The 20,388-nt window shown below is 58.4% G+C and overlaps 1 protein-coding gene across 1 annotated transcript; it reads left to right on the top strand.

Annotated features, from left to right (window-relative positions):
* On the top strand, positions 1 to 13,687 carry MYLK2 (myosin light chain kinase 2). The gene is made up of 13 exons (XM_045529484.1): positions 1 to 72; positions 177 to 276; positions 753 to 1,173; positions 2,006 to 2,304; positions 4,043 to 4,148; positions 4,754 to 4,847; positions 7,047 to 7,156; positions 7,237 to 7,378; positions 10,443 to 10,513; positions 10,636 to 10,764; positions 11,338 to 11,490; positions 11,645 to 11,777; positions 12,742 to 13,687. The coding sequence occupies exons 2-13, from the start codon at positions 225 to 227 to the stop codon at positions 12,820 to 12,822; spliced, it is 1,791 nt and encodes a 596-aa protein (XP_045385440.1). The 5' UTR covers positions 1 to 72; positions 177 to 224; the 3' UTR covers positions 12,823 to 13,687.
* Positions 13,688 to 20,388: the final 6,701 nt, after the last annotated feature.

Here is a 20,388-nt window from a genome sequence, read left to right as displayed (position 1 = left end):
ACAACCGCCCCAGGACTGCTCCTGAGCAGCCGCTGTGAGACAGACGGCCACCGGGCTGCCCCTCTGCTCCAGGTACCTCTCTCCCCTCCGCCAGCTGGGCTTGGCCTCCTCTCTCACCACAGCCAGGCGAGAGGAGGACTCTGACAGCCCGACACACCCCACTCTTCTTTCTGCAGCTAGAAAGACTTGAGTTAGACGAGCAGCAGTACACACCTCCCTACCTCATGGCAACAGAAAACGGAGCAGCGGAGCTGGGAAGCCAGAGCCTGACAGCAGGTGCCAAGCTGGGGCAGGAGGTGGAGGGAGGAGCTTGGGGAGGGGTGTTTGAAGCTAGGGTTGGGCAGGTTCCTCAGTGCGAATTCTGTGCCTGAGGCTTCTTTGCATGGCGCATGGGGACCCAGACATCAGAAGGATCTCCGGCTGGGTTGGGCTGGGTCCAGGGCCTGTATGAAGCCCCCTCTGGAGAGGCTGGGAAGACGTGAAGCCTCCATGGGTGGCTGCTGGGGATGCACCTACACTTTCTGGGCAGGGGACAGCGGGGGCCGCCAAGCCCACCCAAAGGGCCAGAAGCCCCTCACAGAGGGCCTCCAAGGTCCTGGTGGCCCACCTCTAGGGCCCATCAAGTGGCCCCAGAGGCTCAGTGGGACAAGCATTTGCAAGCTGTTGCCTGGGTGGGGACCTGGGCCCAGAGCTGGCTGGAGAGGGAGTGGGGGGCAGCTGGATCCTGATGGGGTGACTCAACTCCTTTGCAGACAAGACACCTAAAGATGCCGCAGACAAAGGACCCTTGGCTGCAGAGAAAGACCCTGGCCCCCCAGACCCAAAGAAAGATCCTGATCCATCCACCCTGAAGAAAGATGCCAAAGCCCCTGCCCCAGAGAAAGGGGATGGTGCCCCGGGCCAACCCTCAACTAGCAGCCAGGGCCCCCAGGGAGAGGGTGACAGAGGTGGGGGGCCCGCAGAGGGCAGTGCTGGGCAGCCGGCGGCCCTGCCCCAGCAGACTGCGATAGCCGAGGCCGGTGTCAAGAAGCCCAGTGCTGAGCAGGGAGCCTCCGGCAGCCAGGACCCGGGAGAGCCCAAGGTGGGCAAGAAGGCAGCAACGGGCCAGGCGGCGGCCAGGAGGGGCTCACCCGCCTTTCTCCACAGCCCCAGCTGCCCCGCCATCATCTCCAGGTGAATGGCCCCCTGCCTGGGAGTTGGGGAGGCCCTGGGCTCTATCCTCAGGGGTTGCACTTAGTGCCCTGTCTTAGGCATCATCACATTTGGTGCCGGGGAGGGTAGTTCTGACATTCAGTTCCCTCTGTCCTGGGCATCAGCTCTCCTGCAGAAACCAGGACTTTGCGTTCACTGAGGACCGGAGTGTTGGCAGAAGAGACCCTCAAAGACCGCCCAAGCTGGCACCCGGGGTCCAGAATTCCCCTTTACCCCATGGGCTGGGGTCTAGCCAAGAGCAGGGCTGAAATGTCAGGCAGAAAGGATAACCCTTCTTAATATAATTATTGGTATAATATGAATGGATGACTAATAACTGGATTGGTGGATCATTACTAATACTTTCACAACCATAATACAGCACCAGTCTTATGATGCAATCAGTTATATTTACCTGAATGCTAATGAGGTCATTCATGATATATTGTAAGCCGCAATGATAACACCTCCCGTATCCATTTGATAATTATGTATTAGTATCAATTACATCCCCACAGTTTTTGTGAATCAAGAGCTACATAACTCCCTAGTTGAATCCACATGATGATTAACCGTATCAACAATTCTATTAATAGTTATTAATGGACTATTTGTGTGTTGATAGTCAAGATAATGACCACAGCCATTAAGACCCCTTGGTTTTGTACAAAGTGAATTCGGATGTATTGCCCTGTGCGTTTGGGGTGTGTTGTATTCGCTCCGGATTGCAGATGAAGCTCTGGGGCACTGAGAGTCGCCCAGGGCTCAGAGCTGTGGCTGCTGAGGGCTTCACCTCTGTGTTCTCACCTTCTAGCTCTGAGAAGCTGCTGGCCAAGAAGCCCCTAAGCGAGGCATCGGAGCTCATCTTTGAAGGGGTGCCCGTGACCCCCAGCCCCACTGATCCCAGCCCAGCCAAGGCAGGAGCAGAAAAGAACGCCCAGGCAGGGAGCCAGAAGGAAGCAGGAGAGAAAGCCCCGGGCCAGGCTGGCCAGGCTAAGGTGCAAGGGGACACCTCCAGGGGGATCGAGTTCCAGGCTGCTCCCTCAGAGAGACCGGAGGTGGGGCAGGCCCTCTGTCTCACAGCCAGGGAGGAAGACTGCTTCCAGATTTTGGGTAGGCCAGGGGCAGGTGGGGGCTGGTGCTTCCCTGGGGTCAGGAGGAGGAGAGGGGGCTTTCAGTCGCAAGTCTCCCAATTCAGAGGGTGGAACTGCCTTGAGCCATGCCCCGCCCAGGCCCATTCACCTAAGTGTTGCACACTTCCAGAAAGCACTCCCTTTTAAATTTCTTTGTATGAATTTGTAATTTTTTAAAGATGAGGTTTTGCTATGTTGCCCAGGTTGGCCTCGACCTCCTGGGCTCAAGTGATCCTCCTGCCTCAGCCTCCAGAGAAGCTGGGACTACAAGGCATCTGCCACTGTGCCCTGCTTTTTTCTATCTCATTTTAAAAAATGTATTTATACTTTTTGTTTAGTACTTCCTTTTCATAGATGGGGAAAGGAAGGCTCAGAAAAGGGAAAATGAAGTGCCTAAAAATATAGAGTGAAGATAGAATTTGAATCTGTCAGGACAGCCAGACCCCAGAGCTCAGTTTTGACTCTCTTCTACTTTGGCTGTAATTGGGGTTAAAAAAAATCAGTCTGATTATTGGAGCAACATGAACTCACTGGATGGTGGAATTTGGAGTCAATGTGTAGAAGGGCTTCACGCCAGATAGTAGTTAAAATACATGGGGGTGGAGGTCATGGGAGCCATAGAGGGTTCATGAGCAGAGGAGCACAGGTGTCGGTGTGTGGGAGCAGTGACCAAGGAAGCTGGGCATGCGAGGTGGGGCAGGACTGTGGAGTGATGATTAGACAAGGAGCCGGTGGCTTGTGCTGCAGGCAGCAGAGAGCACTGAGCATGGGTGAGCTTGGCGAGCGGGTGAATAGCGAAAGGGCATGGGCAGGGGTGCGGCAGGGCTGGGGGTGGGGTGAGATGGGGTCAGGAGAGCCCAGAGTGTCCTGACACCCCCCCCTCCTCCAGGCTGAGGTGCCCTGGGAGACCCGCCAACCTGCCTGGTGAGCGGCTCAATGCCACCCAGACAGGGCGGAGGACCTGGCGGCTGGGCGGCAGCCAGGAGCCCTGCCTCCGCCCCCAGCAGCGGCACAGCCCGCCGCCCCGGCCCGCCCCGCCCCGCCCCAGAGCACATCCTGGGGTGACGGGATCTGAACCACCTCCAAGGGCCGTCTGATTAATCACCGGCCCGGCTTCCCTGCCGCCTCTTGCTATTTATAAAGCGGTTTCTATTCCGGATGACTCAGCCTGCGGCCTTCGGGATCCGCGGTTCCCCACATCTGCCGCTAGGTGGCGGCCTCTCCCCACCAAACGTCTCTGTCCCTGGTCCCGCCCCGCCCGGCCGGCTCGTGGCGGCGTTGGAGCCCGCGGCAGGCAGGTCCCGCCGCCCACCCCGTCGCTCCGACGCAGCAACCCCACTGTCCGGCCGCCCGCTTCACAGCTGCTGTTTGCTTGTTTATTTTTAATGGAAATGCAGATAGCGTAGGATGGAGTCCTCGTGCCTGATGGTGGGGGAGGGTCCAAGCATCCAGTCTCCCCTCCCCGTTGTTCTGCGGGAAATCTGGGTCCCCTCTGACGGGGGCAGAGGCTTCCCAAGGTCATTTTGTGTGTTGGTGGCAGAACCTAAACTGGAAACTGCACCCCACAATCTCTACCCTGGAGCCAGGTGTCCCCCAGGTGTCCCTTGGGGCTCCTAACTTCCCAGGACAGGGGCCTGGCCAGGCAGGACGGGGTGGAGCCAAGGTGGATGCTCAGCACGCGCTGGACTGACCTTGAGGGCTCCGCTCTGCCCACCCAGACGACTGCCCGCCGCCCCCAGCCCCCTTCCCCCACCGCATCGTGGAGCTGAGGACCGGGAACGTCAACAGCGAATTCAGCTTGAACTCCAAGGAGGCGCTGGGAGGGTGAGAGCCGGGACCCCGGCCCGGGACCCCGTGGCCTGGCGTTTTCCCTGTGCAAGGCCCACTCACACCCCACTTGCACGTGACCCAAGTGGACACCATCGCCTCTGTGTGGTCCCGCATGTCCCATGCTGATGTGCGCTGTGTCACTGCCACTCGCACAGGCACACCATGAGCCATTCAGTGCTTCCATAGGAAATGCACAGTATTTTCCTGTCTGGTTCCAGGCACCACACTGACCGGCTCCTGGTGATTGCTACTTTGTAAAAAGCCCTGACTTGGTCTCATACCTCTAAAGATCCCTCCTCCCTCAGCCTGGAGGTGCCTTCCCCAGGGCCCAAGGCCCCCGCCTGGCCTAGACCTCTATGGGTCGCATCCCAGGGCCATCTTCCCTAGGCGACTGCCCTTCCTGTGCACGGGGTTTGTGTGGTTCAGAGAACCGGCCTTCAGCCATCCTGGCAGTAGAGCTCACAGCGGCAGGGGGTGTCAGGGCTGGCTGGGGCGAGCGCTCCCGTCTCACAGAGGAGGATCCAGAGGCCCCCCCAGGGCGGGGCCAAGACAGGAACTGAGCACGCAGTCCCCTCACTCCCAGCCTTTTTTCTTTCCAGAGGCAAGTTTGGGGCAGTCTGTACCTGCACAGAGAAAGCCACGGGGCTCAAGCTGGCAGCCAAGGTCATCAAGAAACAGAGCCCCAAAGACAAGGTAGTGGGGGGGCAGTTGGCTACCCAGGTCGGGGAGGGGGTCCTTGGAGTGGGCACCTGTCGCCTCCCTCCACCTGCACGGCTGAGCCAGGGATCCGGCGTGGGAGCCTTGCTGCACCGAGAGGCCGCTCAGCCAGCCAGCCCTGCTGCAGGGACCTGATGCCCCTAGCCAGAAACCAGACACCCCAGTTAGTGAACTTATCTGGGGACTTCCCCTTCTAGGCACGGGATATTCATGCCCTCTGGTTCAATTCAACAAACACTGATGAGTGTGGGCTCTGGGCAGGCCCTGTGCTGGGCACTGGGGGTCCTGGAGTGATGTGGACGTGGTCCCCGCCCTCGGGGAGCTGACACCAAGGTAAATAAGCCTGGTCTCGAGCGTTGCCTCTAGCGCCTAGCCTGGGCCGTGTTCAGAGGAGGCCGTGAGCAGTGTTTGTGCGAGGAAGGAACGGTTGTGTGCAGGCCGGGGTCGCGTGGACTGAGGGCGTCTGGTGTGTGAGGAGGTAGTGATGACCCGGCAACCTGGTGTGATCAGGGCTGTAACTCAGGATAGCCGGGGCGGGGGTGGGGGGGGGCAGGGGACACTTCTGACTCAGGCCAAGGGGCCAGGGAAGCTTCTTGGATCAGCTGCCTCCTTAGTAAAGACTTTGGAGAACGAGAAGATATTCCAGTGCAGAAGGCAGGGAACAGAGTTTCAGGCAGAAGGGACAAAGAGAGGAAAGCTCTGAGGGCCAGAAACAGCAGGGGCAGCTGAGGAGTGAGGTTTTGGGCACCCCAGGCAGAGACAGCATGTGTGCCAAGGCCTGGCGCCCAGCAAGAGTGCGACAAGCAGCTCCAGAGCCCTGCAGCCCTGGGTTCCCTGTCACAGCTCTAAGCGCATTTGGAAGGAGTGTATTTTCTGTGTGACAATGTCCTTCTCTGTCTCTCCCACTCGACAGGGCTGCTGGTTCAACAGAGACGCTCAATACCTATATGCTATGTCATTTAACTGGAGTCAGCTATTGATTAATTAATTACTGAGCACTTTTTCTTTGCCATTCGCTGGGCCGGGTGCTGGGGAAAAAAGTCGGTGAACTGAACAAGTCCCTGCCCTCGTGGGGCTGACATGCTAGAGTGGAGGGACAGACAACTGAAACATAAAGCGGGACAAACAGCCTGGTGTGAAGTCCGGAGAAGTGCTAGCCAGGAAAGGCATGGACACTACAGAGAGCACGGGCCGGGGGGGCCTTGTAGATGGGGGTGAGATTAGGCTGCTCCGAGAGTGTCGTCTGTGAGGTGAGGCCTGAATGAAGGGATGGGAGAAGGGGACAAGGGGCCAATTCTGGCAGTGACACGATGGTTAGTGTTTAACACCTGGCTCTGGGTAGGGCATAGGGGAGAGGCCTCATTTGCAGCTTCTGCCAATTTCCAAGGTGTAAATATTCCTGCACAGCTGATATAGCAACCTACCCATGTGACAACTGGCCTGCACACTTTCTGAAAGTGACAAATAATGGTGGCTCAGACTAGGAAGGCAGCGGAGGAGGTGAGAAATGAGTGGCTTTATGGTCTAGTCCGAAGGTAGACTATGCTGAAGCGTTTACTGGCAGATGGGATGTGGGGCATGAGGCAGCGAGAGCAAGAGAGGAAGCTCCTGACATTTTGTCCTGCACACTTGGGTGACAGCATGGTGTACTTTTGCTGCTGAGGACACCTCAATTGTGGGGAAAGGGTGTGCAGTATCAGAGGTTGATTCTGGACATGATAGATTGTCGCTGTTAGACATCCAAGGGGGATGGCAAGGAGGCAGTTGGATACGTCGGAGTCTCAGGCTCAAGGGAGAGCTCGGAGGCTGAGACACGTATGTGGCATTGACTGCATTTGGATGGAATGTAAAGTCATGGGACTCGATGAGAATGCCAGGGAGTGAGCAGAGGGAGGGGAGAGATGGGGGGAAGGAGGGCGCCCTTGGGCAGGCCAATAGCCAGCCGGGAGGCAGAGGAGGAGAGCCAGGGACAGTGTCCCAGCAGGAGTGACTGGGAGTGGCGAGGACAACAGGTGTGGGCCGGGGGAGAGATGGGAGGCAGGGAGGCCAGCGAGGAGCGGGCTGGGCAGTGGTCCAGGCAAGGCCAGACAGGCCCGGTCAAAGGTGCAGGTGTGGAGGGTGGAGCGCAGCGAGCGACTGGGCTTGGCTGGTACCCGTGCCTTTTCTGGCCCCCAGGAAATGGTGCTGCTCGAGATCGAGGTCATGAACCAGCTGAACCACCGCAATCTGATCCAGCTGTACGCGGCCATCGAGACCTCGCATGAGATCGTTCTGTTCATGGAGTAGTGAGTGGCGGCGGTGGGGGTGGGGGCCGGGGGGTGCCAGCAGGCCCAGAGCAAGCCTGTGGAGGGGTCTGTGCACACAGCATCGAGGGCGGCGAGCTCTTCGAGAGGATTGTGGATGAGGACTACCACCTGACCGAGGTAGACACCATGGTGTTTGTCAGGCAGATCTGCGACGGGATCCTCTTCATGCACAAGATGAGGGTTCTGCACCTGGACCTCAAGGTACCGCGGCTGGGCCTCCTGGGCAGGGACCCCCTGAGATCAGTGTTGTTCCCAGCCAGCCCCCCATCCTCCCATCCCTCCCTCTCTTCCTCCATCCTGCCTTCCTTCCCATTGAGCACTTACTGAGTACCGGAGCCAGAGTTACAACAGAGAGAGGAAAGAAAAGATGTGGTCCCACTTTTCATGGAACTTCTTTTCTAGCGCTAAATGTTCGTGGGAAAGACCTTTTGCAGTGCTGGGAGTGCTCAGGCCCAAGCTCAGTGTCACACAGTCTCACACAGACAAGGGACCAAGTGTTGCAAAAGCACCGATCTCAGTGTTGGCCCATGATAGGTGCTACGAGTGTCCGTTCATTTATTCAAAATCAACAAATATTTGTTGAGGGGCTGCTTTATGCCAGGCAGCACTCTAGGTGGTGGCGAAGCAAATAGATAATAATGCCTGCATTTGCGGAGCTTACGCATAAGTGCAGTGTTAGCACAGCAGTATACACGAGCCGGGTGCTGACAACACCGTTTAATGAAGGAATATTTGTGTTCCTCTTCTGACCTTGCTCGGTGCCGTGCATACAGGAGGTTAGGAGGAGCAAACAGATTTTGTGCATTGCACACCAGCTCCCATCAGGGGGCGGGGGTGGCCTGGAGCTCAGTGACGTCTGCCCTGGGAAGGGGCAGCAGGAGAGCCAGGTGTTGAGCATCCTGATGGCAGGTGTCCCTGCTTGTGGGCTAAGCGGCACGGTAGTGGAGGAGATGAAATCTTAGCCCTGAGAGGGGTGAGCACCCATCAGCAAAGTGGATAGCACTTTCATTCACTCATTTGCTAGACGCCTACTGAGTACCTGCTGTGGAGGGCCGTGTGCTAGGCATGGGGGCTACGAAGGACACAGGACACGGGCCCTGTCTCCTGCAGCCTCCAGGTCAGTGGGGGAAACAGACATTCTTTAAACGATGACTAAATAGGTCACTTTAAGCCACTGAAAGTGTTATGAAAAAGCACTTGGGAGTAATGAGTACACGGGGGAACCGGAGAAGTAGGCCAGGCCAGGCCCGGGGCTCCTAAGCAAGGCGGGGAGCTGCTGCTGCCGCCTCCTGGGTCTCGTCCAGGCGTATCGGGTGTCAGTGGCTGTTCCATGAGCATGTGGTCCTCCCAGCAGCCTGCTGGGTGAGGTGTGCTGTTATCATCCCCGCTGGCGAGGAGGTGGGTTTCGGTGGGGCCAAAGTGGAAGCAGGGGACTTAGAGGCCGGAGCAAGCCAGAGGAAAGGTGACAGGGCTTGAGCCAGAGTGGCAGTGGGGGAGGAGCGGGGACGTGGTCAGATGGCAGCTACATTTGGAAAAAGGGCCAAGCTGATTGGTTCGCAGCTGGTTTGCATGTGTCAGGGTTAGGGACAGGAAAGGGTCAAAGGTGACTCCTGAGTGACTGGGCAGATGGTGGCCCCTTCACTGAGCTGGGGGCACCTGGTACCTGCACGGTGACATTGGAGGCCTGCCTCTCTGTCATGAAAGCTAATTTCTTTGGGGTAGAGCAGGGTCCCCAATTAAAATGTAATGCTCAAGGAAGAAGCTCATTAAGCCTCCGTGTCCTAAAATGTGCTTTTCGGGTAGCGATAAGTTTTTCACCAAGGCTGCAGGGCTGCTGAGGACGTCTCGTGTGCAGACGGAGAATCTCCAAAAAGAGACCCGAGTCTGCCTCATTTCCCCGCATGCTAGTACACTGGGACCTTTCCTTTCTTCCCTTGTTTTGGTGGCACACCAGCCGGGCCGAGCTACTAAAACCATTAGCATTCCGCTCTGAGTGAATTTATCAGTTCTAAAAGGGCCTTCGGAAAACATTTCATTAGGGGCCTTGAACCAAATGCCCGCAGAGCCCAGAGAAATCATAAAAGTGTCTTGGCTGGGCGGGCTGGGGTGATGGAGACCACAGGGGAGCCGGAGGACTTTTGTCCTATGTCAGCGGGTCAGGGGCAGCTCACTGCAAGGCGTGTGGCCCATGTGGCCAGGGCTTCCGGTTTTTCAGGAGGTGCTGGAAACCAGGGTTTTTGAGACAAATCTCCCGCCTGTGAACCACTGTGAACTTTACAATGTTTATACCCTGCAACCTCAGATTGGTCCTATGTCCTTGTGTTGTACGAAGAGGAAATGGAGCCCGCCGTTCGTTTTGCAGTAACTTCATTCCCATGTTCTCAGTGCTGGGGCACAGGTTTCCTCTGAGCCTTGGCCGGTCACCTATTGGATGCCTTTGTTAGTCACTGAGGGTGGGGACCAAGAAGGCCAGGTGAAGGTCCCTGCCCTGGAAGAGCAAGCCCAGTGGCATTGTGTCTGCTCCAGCCCCCACCCTGTAGGGAGCACTGTGGGTCCTTGTTGGCCAGTGGCTGCCGAGGGACATTAGGAGGCCAGTGCTAGAGTCAGTCCTGGGATCAGATCCTGGCTGTACTGCTGGGCAACTGTGGCCAAGCCACTTCTGTGTCTGAGCCTCAGTTTTCTCAACTGCAAGATGGCAGTGGATGGTCACAGTCTCTCGGTGTGACAGCATCTGCCTCACAGAGCTGTTGGAGGAGTGATGAGCTAAAGGGTGGAAAGTGACACTGGGCCCGACGTTTCGCGGCTCCTTGTCGGCACTGACAACTGGGGAGGTGACAGCAGCGTGAAGCCCTCTGCTCCCGAGGGCTGCCTCTGGGAGCCCCGAGCTGATATTTCCCTTCTCTGCTCTTTGGAGCTCCATGTATCTGGTGGTGACACTGCACTGGCCCCCCTGCCCAGAGCACGACACCCCTCCTTCATAGCCTTCAGAATTGCTAGAATGTTGTTGTCCTTTCCCAGCCTTAAATGGAGGGAAATCCCACCCGAACCCACCAACAGGTTTTGTGCTTCGAGGCCTCATACAAGTCCCTCCTGGAGCCTCGGGATCCTCCTCTGTGCCCAGGGCAGCAGGTCTGGAGGGTCTCTGGTGGCTGCCACCCTGGCAGTGTGGCCCTCTGCCTCAGGGAGCCCGGATGTGGGTGGACCTGGTACGGGAGAGAGGGTGAGCGGGTCAGAAGCCAACCCAGGCCGCCCCCTTTGTCCTCAGCCAGAGAACATCCTGTGCGTCAACACCACGGGTCATTTGGTGAAGATCATTGACTTCGGCCTGGCACGGAGGTACCACCTGGGTGGGCGGGGAGGGTGGGGCCCACCTCTGAGGCTGGCAGGGGGCAGGGGTGGGTAGCGGGGGCCTGGGAGCAGGTCAGACGCGGTGCTCTGAGCGCTTGGTTTCACCCCAGGTACAACCCCAATGAGAAGCTGAAGGTGAACTTCGGGACCCCGGAGTTCCTGTCCCCGGAGGTGGTGAATTATGACCAGATCTCCGACAAGACGGACATGTGGAGCCTGGGGGTTATCACCTACATGCTGTGAGCCGAGGGAGGGTGGCGTGCAGGGGTGGGCAGGGCACACAGGTGGGCAGCCAGGCCAGTCTTGGCCGTGGGGTCCTGGTGAGGTGGTCCCACCTCCCGATCCCTCAGTCAGGGGCTCGCCGGGGGCGGGAGTGCCAGGGACAACAGGAAAGGAGAAGCTGGTGTCCATTTTATAGGTGGAAAAGCCAAGGCCCCTGAAGGCATAGCAGCCCAGCCCAGGGCTCTGGGCAGTGGATCTCAGATGATCTGGGGAGGGGGCAGAGGGGATAGTGGACATTTTTGTGCACTCGCCACCTGTCTTGCACTTGTCATTCCTCATCTTCACTGTGACCCTAGGAAGCTGGGATGATTATGCCCATTTTACAGATGTGAAGAGTGAGGCTCAGAGAGGGGAAGTGACTTGCCCACAGTCACCCAGCCAGATTCAAACCCAGGTCTGTCCCACTTGAGAGGCTGGGGGTCTTTTCAGCACAAGGTGCTGCCTCCTAGGATCTGCTCCTGTCCCCTCCCCCATGAAGGTGTCTTGGCCTTTCCATTCTTGCCCCCTGCCCTGCTACCCCCTGCCTCCAGGCTGAGCGGCCTCTCCCCCTTCCTGGGAGATGATGACACAGAGACGCTTAACAACGTTCTCTCTGGCAACTGGTACTTTGACGAGGAGACTTTCGAGGCCGTGTCAGATGAGGCCAAAGATTTTGTCTCCAACCTCATCGTCAAGGACCAGAGGTGAGGCTCGCCCCAGGACAAGAGCCCCGGTGTGCAAGCTTAGTGCACACATATAGTGCGCGCATACGCCTGCAGGGTGGGAGCTGAGCGGTGGGCTGCTGGGCTCTGGTGCCCACGGACTTGCACCCACCTCGCCACGCTGCTCCCCCCCCAGGGCCCGGATGAATGCCGCACGGTGTCTCGCCCACCCTTGGCTCAACAACCTGGCAGAGAAAGCCAAGCGCTGCAACCGACGCCTCAAGTCCCAGATCTTGCTTAAGAAATACCTTATGAAGAGGCGCTGGAAGGTACCACCGGATCCCGGGTGGGGACGAGAGAGGGACTGCAGGGCAGGAGGAGGTCCTGGTGTCAGGTCTCAGGCCCCATCAGCCCTGCCTTGGCAGGTTCTGTCGACCAGGCCTGGCCCTATCTGGAACACAGGGTTGGCTTTTCCGTCTTTGCCCTGAGCTGGCCCCTGCCCTGGATTGGAGACCTGCACCCACCCCTCCACCTTGGGCGGGGGCAGCCACCTGGGGCTTGGGCTCAGGAGAAAGTCTCTGACCCCGTCCCAGCCTCCCTTCCTTCATTTTCCAAATATTTATTGAGCATCTACCACTTCTAGGCACCAGGATAGAGCAATGGACAAAAGAGCCAAGGACCTCAGTCTTTGTGGACTTACTCTTGGTCGGGGATGTGGCATTATTAGGTGGGGTTAGGGCAGGACTCTAGAAAAACCGAAAGGCCATCAGCCAGGGGAGAGGTTGCACTTTTAAATAGGGGGTTATGTGAACAAAGGCCCGAAGAGGTGGGGGTGACCTGTGCCAGTACTGGGGGAAGAGAGTTCCATGCAGAGGGAAGAGCCAGTGCAAAGGCCCTGGGGCAGAAGCACTGTTGGCAAGTTTGAAGAACGGGTAGGAGGCCAGTGTGGCTGGAATGGAGTGAGCAAGGGGGTAGAAGTGAGGTCAGAGCAGAATAGGGGGACGGGATGTTGAGCACTCTTGGGCCATGGTGAAGGTTTATCTTTTACTTGGAGCCATATTGAAGCCATTGGAGTGTGTTGAGCAGAGGCGCTCAGTTCAGGGCTGTTGCAGGAAGGCAGGAGTCCTAGAGGAGGCCGTGTCATGGCGCCTCCTGTGGCTGTTCTGGGCACTGCACCCTCTCTGGCCTCTGGCCCTCCTGGAATGGAGGGGACCTTAACAAGGACCCTCGGCCATCCCACAGCTTCTCCCCTGCCCTGGTGCTGACGGGGCCTCCCTCTCCCTCTTTCTCCAGAAAAACTTCATTGCTGTCAGCGCTGCCAACCGCTTCAAGAAGATCAGCAGCTCGGGGGCACTGATGGCTCTGGGGGTCTGAGCCCCAGAGCAGCTGAGGCCTGGACGCAGTCGCACAGTGGCCGGGGCTGAGGCCACACAGCCCGGAAGGCCAGAGAAGGCAGCCAGATCCCCGGGACAGGCTGGCCAGGACAAGGCTGCGCCAGGCTGGGAGGCTCGGGGCTCCCCACGCCCCCATGCAGTGACCGCTTCCCCGACGTGAGCCACCCGGAGTATGGCCTGGCCCCATCCTGCTAGCGCCTCCCCAGACAGGGCTGTAGCCTGTCAGCCACACCCCAGACCCCACGGCGCGTTGCAGCCACTCCCTGTTCCCTCCCCAGCTCCCCTCTTTGAACTGCTGCCTTGGTGCCCCTGCCCTGCCCCGCCGGGGGCTTCCCGGCCTGGGCTTGCTCCTAGCTGGGGTGGGACGGCTGCGGGTCTCCGCATGCTGGCTCCTGCGGTTGTGGACAGGAGCCTCTTGGCGGGGCAGGGAGGCAGGAACGCTGATTCCTGAGGCCCAGCTGCCAGGGGAGACAGAGCAGGCTTTGTGCAAGAGGACCTCCGTGCCCCTGCCGCCTCCCCACTCCCAACAGATAAGGCCTAGCCCACACCATCTGGCCTGGGCCGGGCCTCACCCACCTCTTGCGACCACCAACGCACAGGAACTCTGTGTGAGAGAGAGGGCGCCCAGCCCAGGCCTGGCGGAAAAGCCTGGGGACGCAGGAGACCACCCCCAAGCTTGCCTCAGGGCCAAGCCGGCCCAACCCAGCCACTCGGGGCGTCCCTATCCCCGGGGGCTCCCATGGCCTAGAGGATGGGGTCAGCAGGCCCAGGAGGAGTGGGAAGGCCATTGGGCAGCCCCCAGCCTGCTCTCAGCTTGTGCCTTGTAAATAAATGTACAGGTTGGATGTGGCCTCCTGCCTTCTGTGTGACTACAGTTCACTGAGCACCTACTATGTGCCAGGCACTTTCGTAGCGCCGTCAGCTCGCAGTGCGGTCAGGAGGGTCAGGAGCCAGACCACCCAGCGCATGGCCAGTGGCTTCCCCGCTTTGTGCCTCAGTATCCCCACCTGCAAGAGGAAGGCACAACAACGGCTGGCACTCAGTGGGTGATTAATGTGTGCCTGGCTTTATTTAAAGTGCTTGTGCACACGTTAACTCATTCACTCCTCGCAGCGAGGTGATGAGGGAGATGTTATGATTCCTACTTACAGACGGGGAAACTGAGCCACAGGCAGTGGGCAGTGACAGGACCTGCCCCATGGAGCGTGGCGATGGTTGCACCAGTCAGATTGAAGTGGAGGATTCCGGGCTGTGCTCGGCACAGGGAAGTGCTCAGGGAGCACTCGAGTACTCATCCTTCTCCAACCGAGGGGGAAACTGAGGCTGAGAGAGGGGAAGGAACTTGAATGCTACTCACAAGTCGGGGGCTGGGGCTGGAAGTGAACCCTTCTGTCTCCCCGAGCAAGGCTGTGCCCCTGAGCTCACGCTGCTGTCACCGGAACAAGGTCTAAGCGGGAAGGGGGGGCTCCAGGTGGAGGCCAGGAGGGGCGGACCTGCGATGCCTTTGCTGGGTCTGCAATGAGGGGTGCCACTGCCCCCCCAGCAGGCCTGGGGGAGAGGGCTCTCCCCTGCTCTTTCCCACCGGCCACAGCCTACTTCACCCCAGGCCCGCAATGCAGGGCAGGGGTCCATCCGCTGGAGGGCGTGGTCCAGAGGGCAAGAGAGCCAATGCCGAGAGTGTGAGCCTTTCTGGCTGTGAGGACGACTGAGTCGGGAGTGGGGCTGGCCTGCCGGGAGTGTGGAGGTCCCAGCAGGAAGAGCAGTGACAGCAGTAACACGCACTGGGCCCCTGCCGGCCACTGAGCCTGGGCCCAGGACCGTGTTCATGACCACATCGGCGAGTCACAGTGATGCTGAGAGGCAAGTGTTGTGTCCATTTCTCAGAGGGGGAAGCCAAGCCTCAGGGCGCTTCAGCCACTCGCTCAGGGCCACGCAGCTAGCCGGTGGCAGAGCCAGGATTTGGACCCAGAGCCCCTGCTCTTAACCACTCCACCGCCTGCCTCCCGAGAAACCTCGGCCTCGCCCTGAGACAGAAACCTTGACGGTTCATCCCATCCCTCTCCTGGCTGCCTGGACATTGGCCTGGATGTTCCCCTGCCATGTTCCAGCAGGTGGGTGCAGAGGCCTGTGCCTGCAGGTACCACATGGGGTGGTGACGCTGGGGCCTGAGCCTGACCCTTGCAGTCGAGGGCTCGGGGGCCTGGGGAGCCCAGCTTGAGCTCTTGGTGGGAGGTGTGTTGCTGGGCAGGGCCCCCAGGGCGGTGGATCCCTGCCTGCCCGCCCGCCACCTGCCTGCTGGGCCAGGCCTGTGGTTTCCTCTGAGTGGTTCTCGGCCTTGCTGGCCCCCACCCAGGCTGAGCCTCGGCCACACAGCGTGATGATGAGGGATGAGTCACCACTGTGGGGGGAGGGGAGGAAATGAGGTCCAGCCACAGCAGACATCCAGGGCCTGGATGAAACCAGGTTTCATCGGTTTCCAGCTGGGGAAACTGAGGTCGAAACAGGGAAGGCCCCTCATCAGAGACAGTAACAGCTGGGACTAGAACCCAGGACTCCTGACTCCCAGCACAAGCCTCAATTTCCTCCTCTGTATATGAAAATGACAGCCACAGCTCTTCTCTGCCACTCCTAAGGCCATGTGATAGTCGAGAGATGGGATGGGGTGTTCATGCACCATATTTTACAAGGGGAGAAATAAGTTCAGAGAGGGAAAGTGACTTGCCCAAGGCCACACAGCAAATTAACATGTCCTGAGCAAGAAGCCCACCTAGAGCCATGGAACAGGGCTGATCGCTGCCCTCAGCCCCGTCCTCCCCAGGAGCTCCTCCTAGAAAGCTCTTTGTGATTCATCAGTTGCCTCCTTTGTGTCTGCCCTGGCCCCTGGAGCCAGAGAAGACAGACTTGGCAACATGGATGGGAACTGGGGACTTAGAGAGTTCTTGTTCCCACTGAGGGCGAAGCTGGGGCCACCTCTCTGCAGGCCTGGGCCCAGCCCCATTGCTTTCAGGAGAGCTCCCATCTCCGGCAGTTGCAGGAACAAAGACTTTCCCCCAGGAGCTGCGCTGATGTGGGGAGTGAGTCCACTGCTGGTTTGGGACTGCCGGGCTGGAGCCAGGACTGAGCAAGGGTCAGGGGCAAGGCAGTTCTCAGGGTGCCAGGCTGTGAGCCTCCCTGCCCCTGGCATAGCTTGTCCTGCCCCCCACAGTCCCCGGGTGTGGGCCCCTCCTGCTCAGAGTCTGTCACGATGGCGACACTGCGGCCTTCCCTGCAAACTGCCCTGTGCCTCCACTGCGCCAGGGCCGTCAGCGTCCCCTGCACAGGTCCTGGGCCCCGCGTGGGCCGAGAAGGGTTAACGCCCTCAGTGGGACCGCTCCTCCCAGTCAGTCCCAGCCCAGAGAGCTTTCCTCCAAGACCATTTCCTGCCTCTGGGCCTTCGCCAGGCCCACAGTGACCACCCCCAGGGGTCTGGAAGCCACCGAGGCTGCATCTGGTTTGAATTACATCAGGGCTGGTGACGCTGCCTTTTCCTGTCTGGGTCCAGTGGCCTCGAATTCCACCGGCCACCTTGGACCCAACAAGGCAGCGGTGGGAAAACATTCAGCCAGTGACAGGGCTGCCCTGAGGGTGTGAAGCAGCCAGGGTGGTCCCGAAGGATGTGCCCACCTGGACCCAGCTCCTACCCATGCAGCTGCCTGTGCACCTGTACCTTCCTTTCTTACCTCACGCTAGTGCGTAATGTTTACTGAGCGCCAGGCACGGCAGCGAGTGATTCCCATGCGTTAATTCATTTCATTCCCACCCTTCGAGTGGGTATTTTCATTGTCAGCATTTCGCAGACGAGGAAACTGAGGCACAGGGTGTGTATAGACAAGTCCATGGGCTCCCACCCAGCGTATCGTGGGGTCAGGTGCAAGGCAGGCGGCCTGGCTTCTGACACAGCCCGTGACGTCACAACCGCTGGTCCAGTGGGCTGTGGCCTGGCCTGGAGGTGAATTAGTGCAGTCCCTGCCCTCAGGAGCTCCAGCCTCTGCAACCCCCGTGGGAGGGCGGAGATCAGGGTGAAGCTGGAAGGAAACTCACAAAACCATGAGGACACGAAGGAGACGCTAACCCTTCTTTTCTTCTCCCCAGTGGGAGTGACAGCCACGCTGTGGGCAAACAAGGCACAGGGCTTTTCCAGATAGAGAGCCGGGAGGGTTCCAGGCAGGCGCAGTGCTGTCCAAAGACTTGGAGCTGAAAACAAGCTGGTCTTGGAGCATCTAGCAGGGCTTTTGCACAAGATAAAGCAGGAAGTAGGTCTGGAGAAATTAGCAGGAGCCTCGAATGGCAGCTGACTTGGGACAATAGGGAGCCACAGAAGAGTCTTGAGCAAAAGAGAGACAGGGTCTGATCTGTGATTTCGAAGGATCTCTGCAGCAGGGAGGTCAGTGAGTAGGGGAGAGACTGGAAGCAAGGAACCCAGGGAGGCTGGGCCATGTCTGCTTGAGAGGCTGTAAGAACTGTGGGGACAAGAGGAGAGGGCACAGACCTTAGATGGCTCTACGGAGACAGGCTGAGGACAGAGAGATTGGGTTCCAGGTGAAACAGAACGGGGTTCATATCTATACATGTACTCTCTCTGAGCCTCAGTTTCCCATCTGTAAAATGGGGTAATAAGAGTATCTGCTTCCCAAGATCAATGTGAAAGTTACATGAGCTATTTAGGTAGAGCCTGGTACAGGCTGCTGAGCTTATGTTTATTTCACAATTATTTCTCAAGCCCCTACTACGTTCCAGACACTTTTCTAGGTGCTGGGGACAAGCAGCAAATAGATAATAATCCCTTACCTCATGAAGCTTCATCCCAATGGGAGGGACAGACACTGAATGGCAATAACGAATTTAAAATGTTGGGGGGAGGACAGGGAATGTGGTGGCCAAGGAGGGCTTCTCCAAGGATGTTTGGACAGAGACTGAAGGGTGTGAGGAGTGAGCCCTGTGGGCATTAGCACAGGGCCAGGCCAGGCCGAGGGAAGAGCAAGTGCAGAGGCTGCCTGGAGTGAGTGAGGGGACAGCTGGGAAGGGAAGCAAAGTCCCACAGGCGTTGTCCAGAAAGACTCGGGCTTTTGCTCTGGGTGAGACAGGGAGTCTCTGGGGGTTCTTTGAGATTCAATCCATGATGAATTGATGAATGGGGAACTATGACTCCATCCATCCACTTAGCAAACCTTCATTGAGGGCCTACTATGTGCTAGTCTTCAGGTTAGAGAAGGCGGTAAGATGAATGAGCCCCGATGCTTGCGTTCTAAAGCAGAGATATGATAAAAAGCGAATGCACACACACGTGCGATTCCACGTGACAGCAGGTGCCATGTGGGGGGAACAAATAGGAGGCAGAGAGGGAGAACAATGTGGAGCCTCTGATGGGATAAGAGAGTGATGTCCCACGGCGTGCTGCATGCTGAGAGCCCCTGGGGAGACAGCGTTCCCGGCAGAGGGGACAGCCGGTGCAAAAGGCCCAGAGATGGAGAGAAACTCACCAGCAGTCGGCTGTCTTAGGGGAGCAGCCTCTCTTGTCTGTGTCCAGGCGAGCTCAGGTGACCTCAAGACTGGCCCTGAGGCCTGTGGTCAGCAGGGGGCGGCCCTGGCCTTCCCAGGGACACCAGGCACCTGCTCTGACGACTGCGTAACTAAATGGGCCTCTGGCCCACCAGCTGCCTCCCCGAGTCCCCACCAGCAAGGTGGGAGCCGGGGATCAGGCACCTCTGGGCCCGTGGGGATGTGGGTTTTGCCATGTGCGAAGGGAGGGGCTGAGGGGACTGGGCGGAGGGTTTGAGGCCCTCCGGTGGGGTTGTTTTATACTCCAGTTTCATTCCCGTTGACCGAATTGTGGACATACTGTACAAGCAGTGTACAGTCCTGGGGGTTGGAATCGTTACCATTTTACAGATGAGAAAACTGAGACTCAGAGAGGTCGATCCAGTTGCTGAAGGTCACACAGCAAGGAAGTGGTGATCCCAGGAACTGAGTCCAAAGCCTTGTCTGTATAACGGTCTTTCCTCCTCTGCATCCTGCCCTTCTGCCCCTCCAGCATCTACACACTCCTCTAGGGGGTAAGTCAGGTTAAGGGGGACAGTCCCAGGACCCAAATACCTCTTTATTTTGCTTAATGAACACTTGTATTGTCGTTGCCATGTGCCAAACCCTGTTCGAAACACTTTGCAAATATTATCTCATGTCATCCTCACAATAGCCCCGTGGAGGTGGGTACTGTCAGTGTGCACAGTTTACAGAAGAGGAAAACACAGAGAGGGGCAGCCACTTGCCCAAGGTCACACAGCTAGGAAGTGGCAGAGCTGGGATGTGGACCCATCCAGTCGGGCTCCAGAGGCACCCATGGCCCCCCGCAGCCTGCTCTGTGTGGGGAGGGGAGGTTTCGGGCGAGGCCTGGACTCCTGGGTTCCGTACACTCCCAGCAGGCGGACGTGCCAGGCTGCGACACAACCTCCCCCTTCTTCCTCAGTGCCGTGGCAGCCCCAGCCCTCCAAGGGAGAGGGTCCCCTCGGCCCCCGCAGAGGCTCTGTCTGGGTGTGGGAAGGAGTGTCCAGCTTTGGGCCGTGGAATGCTGTAAACCAGGGAAGGAAGCGGGTGGGCGGAGAGCAGGCCGGAGATAAGACGTGGCGGTGGAGGGGCCTCCGAGGAAGGCCAGCCCTGCGGGTGGGGGTGGCCTGCTTGGTGGCAGGGAGTCCTCCCCTCCCTTGGGGGAGCACAGACCAAGGGCCCAGCAGGTGAAGAGCTTCCTGACAGTCCTTCAGAGCTGCCAAACTTTGGGGGGAAGGGCTGCCTCTGAGGGCCGTGGGCTCCCCTTTCCTGGAGCCCCGTGTGGTGTCGACCACTTGATGTCATACTTAGAAACTGGACAGGAGATGCCTTTCCAACTCTGATATTCCAAGAATCTGAACTGCTGTGATTAAAAACTCTGGAATATTCTGAAATACCACTGATTCTACCATTTTAGGATTTGATTTAGCCTAACTCTGCAAGGCGTCTCAGCACCCCTTTTTGCTCTAACCTGCTCAGGAGGAGAATGGTGACAGGGATCCCCTCCTAGAGACAGACAAGCCTCCAATGAGGAGGGTCCTTGAGGCAGAGTCACAAGCGATGGCCCTGCCCCCAAGAGCTGTACAGTTAAGGCAGGGAAAGTGGGTATGACGGATGGGTTGGGAAGACGCCTCTGCTCCTTGCTGTGTGACCTTGGGCATGTCACTTACCTTCTCTGGCCTTGGTCTCTCCATCTGTGCCAAGGTGGTCTCTCTGGGTCAACCCAGATCAGGCATTCACCCCCACCCTTGCCCCCTGCCCAGGTGGAAGTGGTCAGGTGGGAGCTGGAGCTATCTCTTGGTGACAGAAAGAAGCAGAAGGCAGGAGGCCTGGTGGGTGGGTCCCGCAGCCTGGCCGGCCCCCCATCTTCCTACTAGCTCAGGACTCAGGCTGGGAAGGGCCTGGGGTCACCAGGGCGCCACAGGAATGCACAATAGGGAACGGTGCCCAGCAGAGGCCTCCTTCC

Source organism: Lemur catta, chromosome 17 (genome assembly GCF_020740605.2).
Source record: "Lemur catta isolate mLemCat1 chromosome 17, mLemCat1.pri, whole genome shotgun sequence".
Lineage (NCBI taxonomy): Eukaryota > Metazoa > Chordata > Mammalia > Primates > Lemuridae > Lemur > Lemur catta.
Note: the sequence above shows the minus strand (reverse complement) of the source record. Positions and strands in the feature narration are given on the sequence as shown.

What these genes read in the sequence shown, in the direction of transcription:
- MYLK2 (XM_045529484.1), top strand. Translation starts at nt 225, where the DNA reads ATGGCAACAGAAAACGGAGCAGCGGAGCTGGGAAGCCAGAGCCTGACA. An exon ending in AAGCCAGAGCCTGACAGCAG is followed by an intron (nt 277 to 752) that starts GTGCCAAGCTGG and finishes ACTCCTTTGCAG; the next exon opens with ACAAGACACCTAAAGATGCC. An exon ending in AACAGAGCCCCAAAGACAAG is followed by an intron (nt 4,848 to 7,046) that starts GTAGTGGGGGGG and finishes TCTGGCCCCCAG; the next exon opens with GAAATGGTGCTGCTCGAGAT.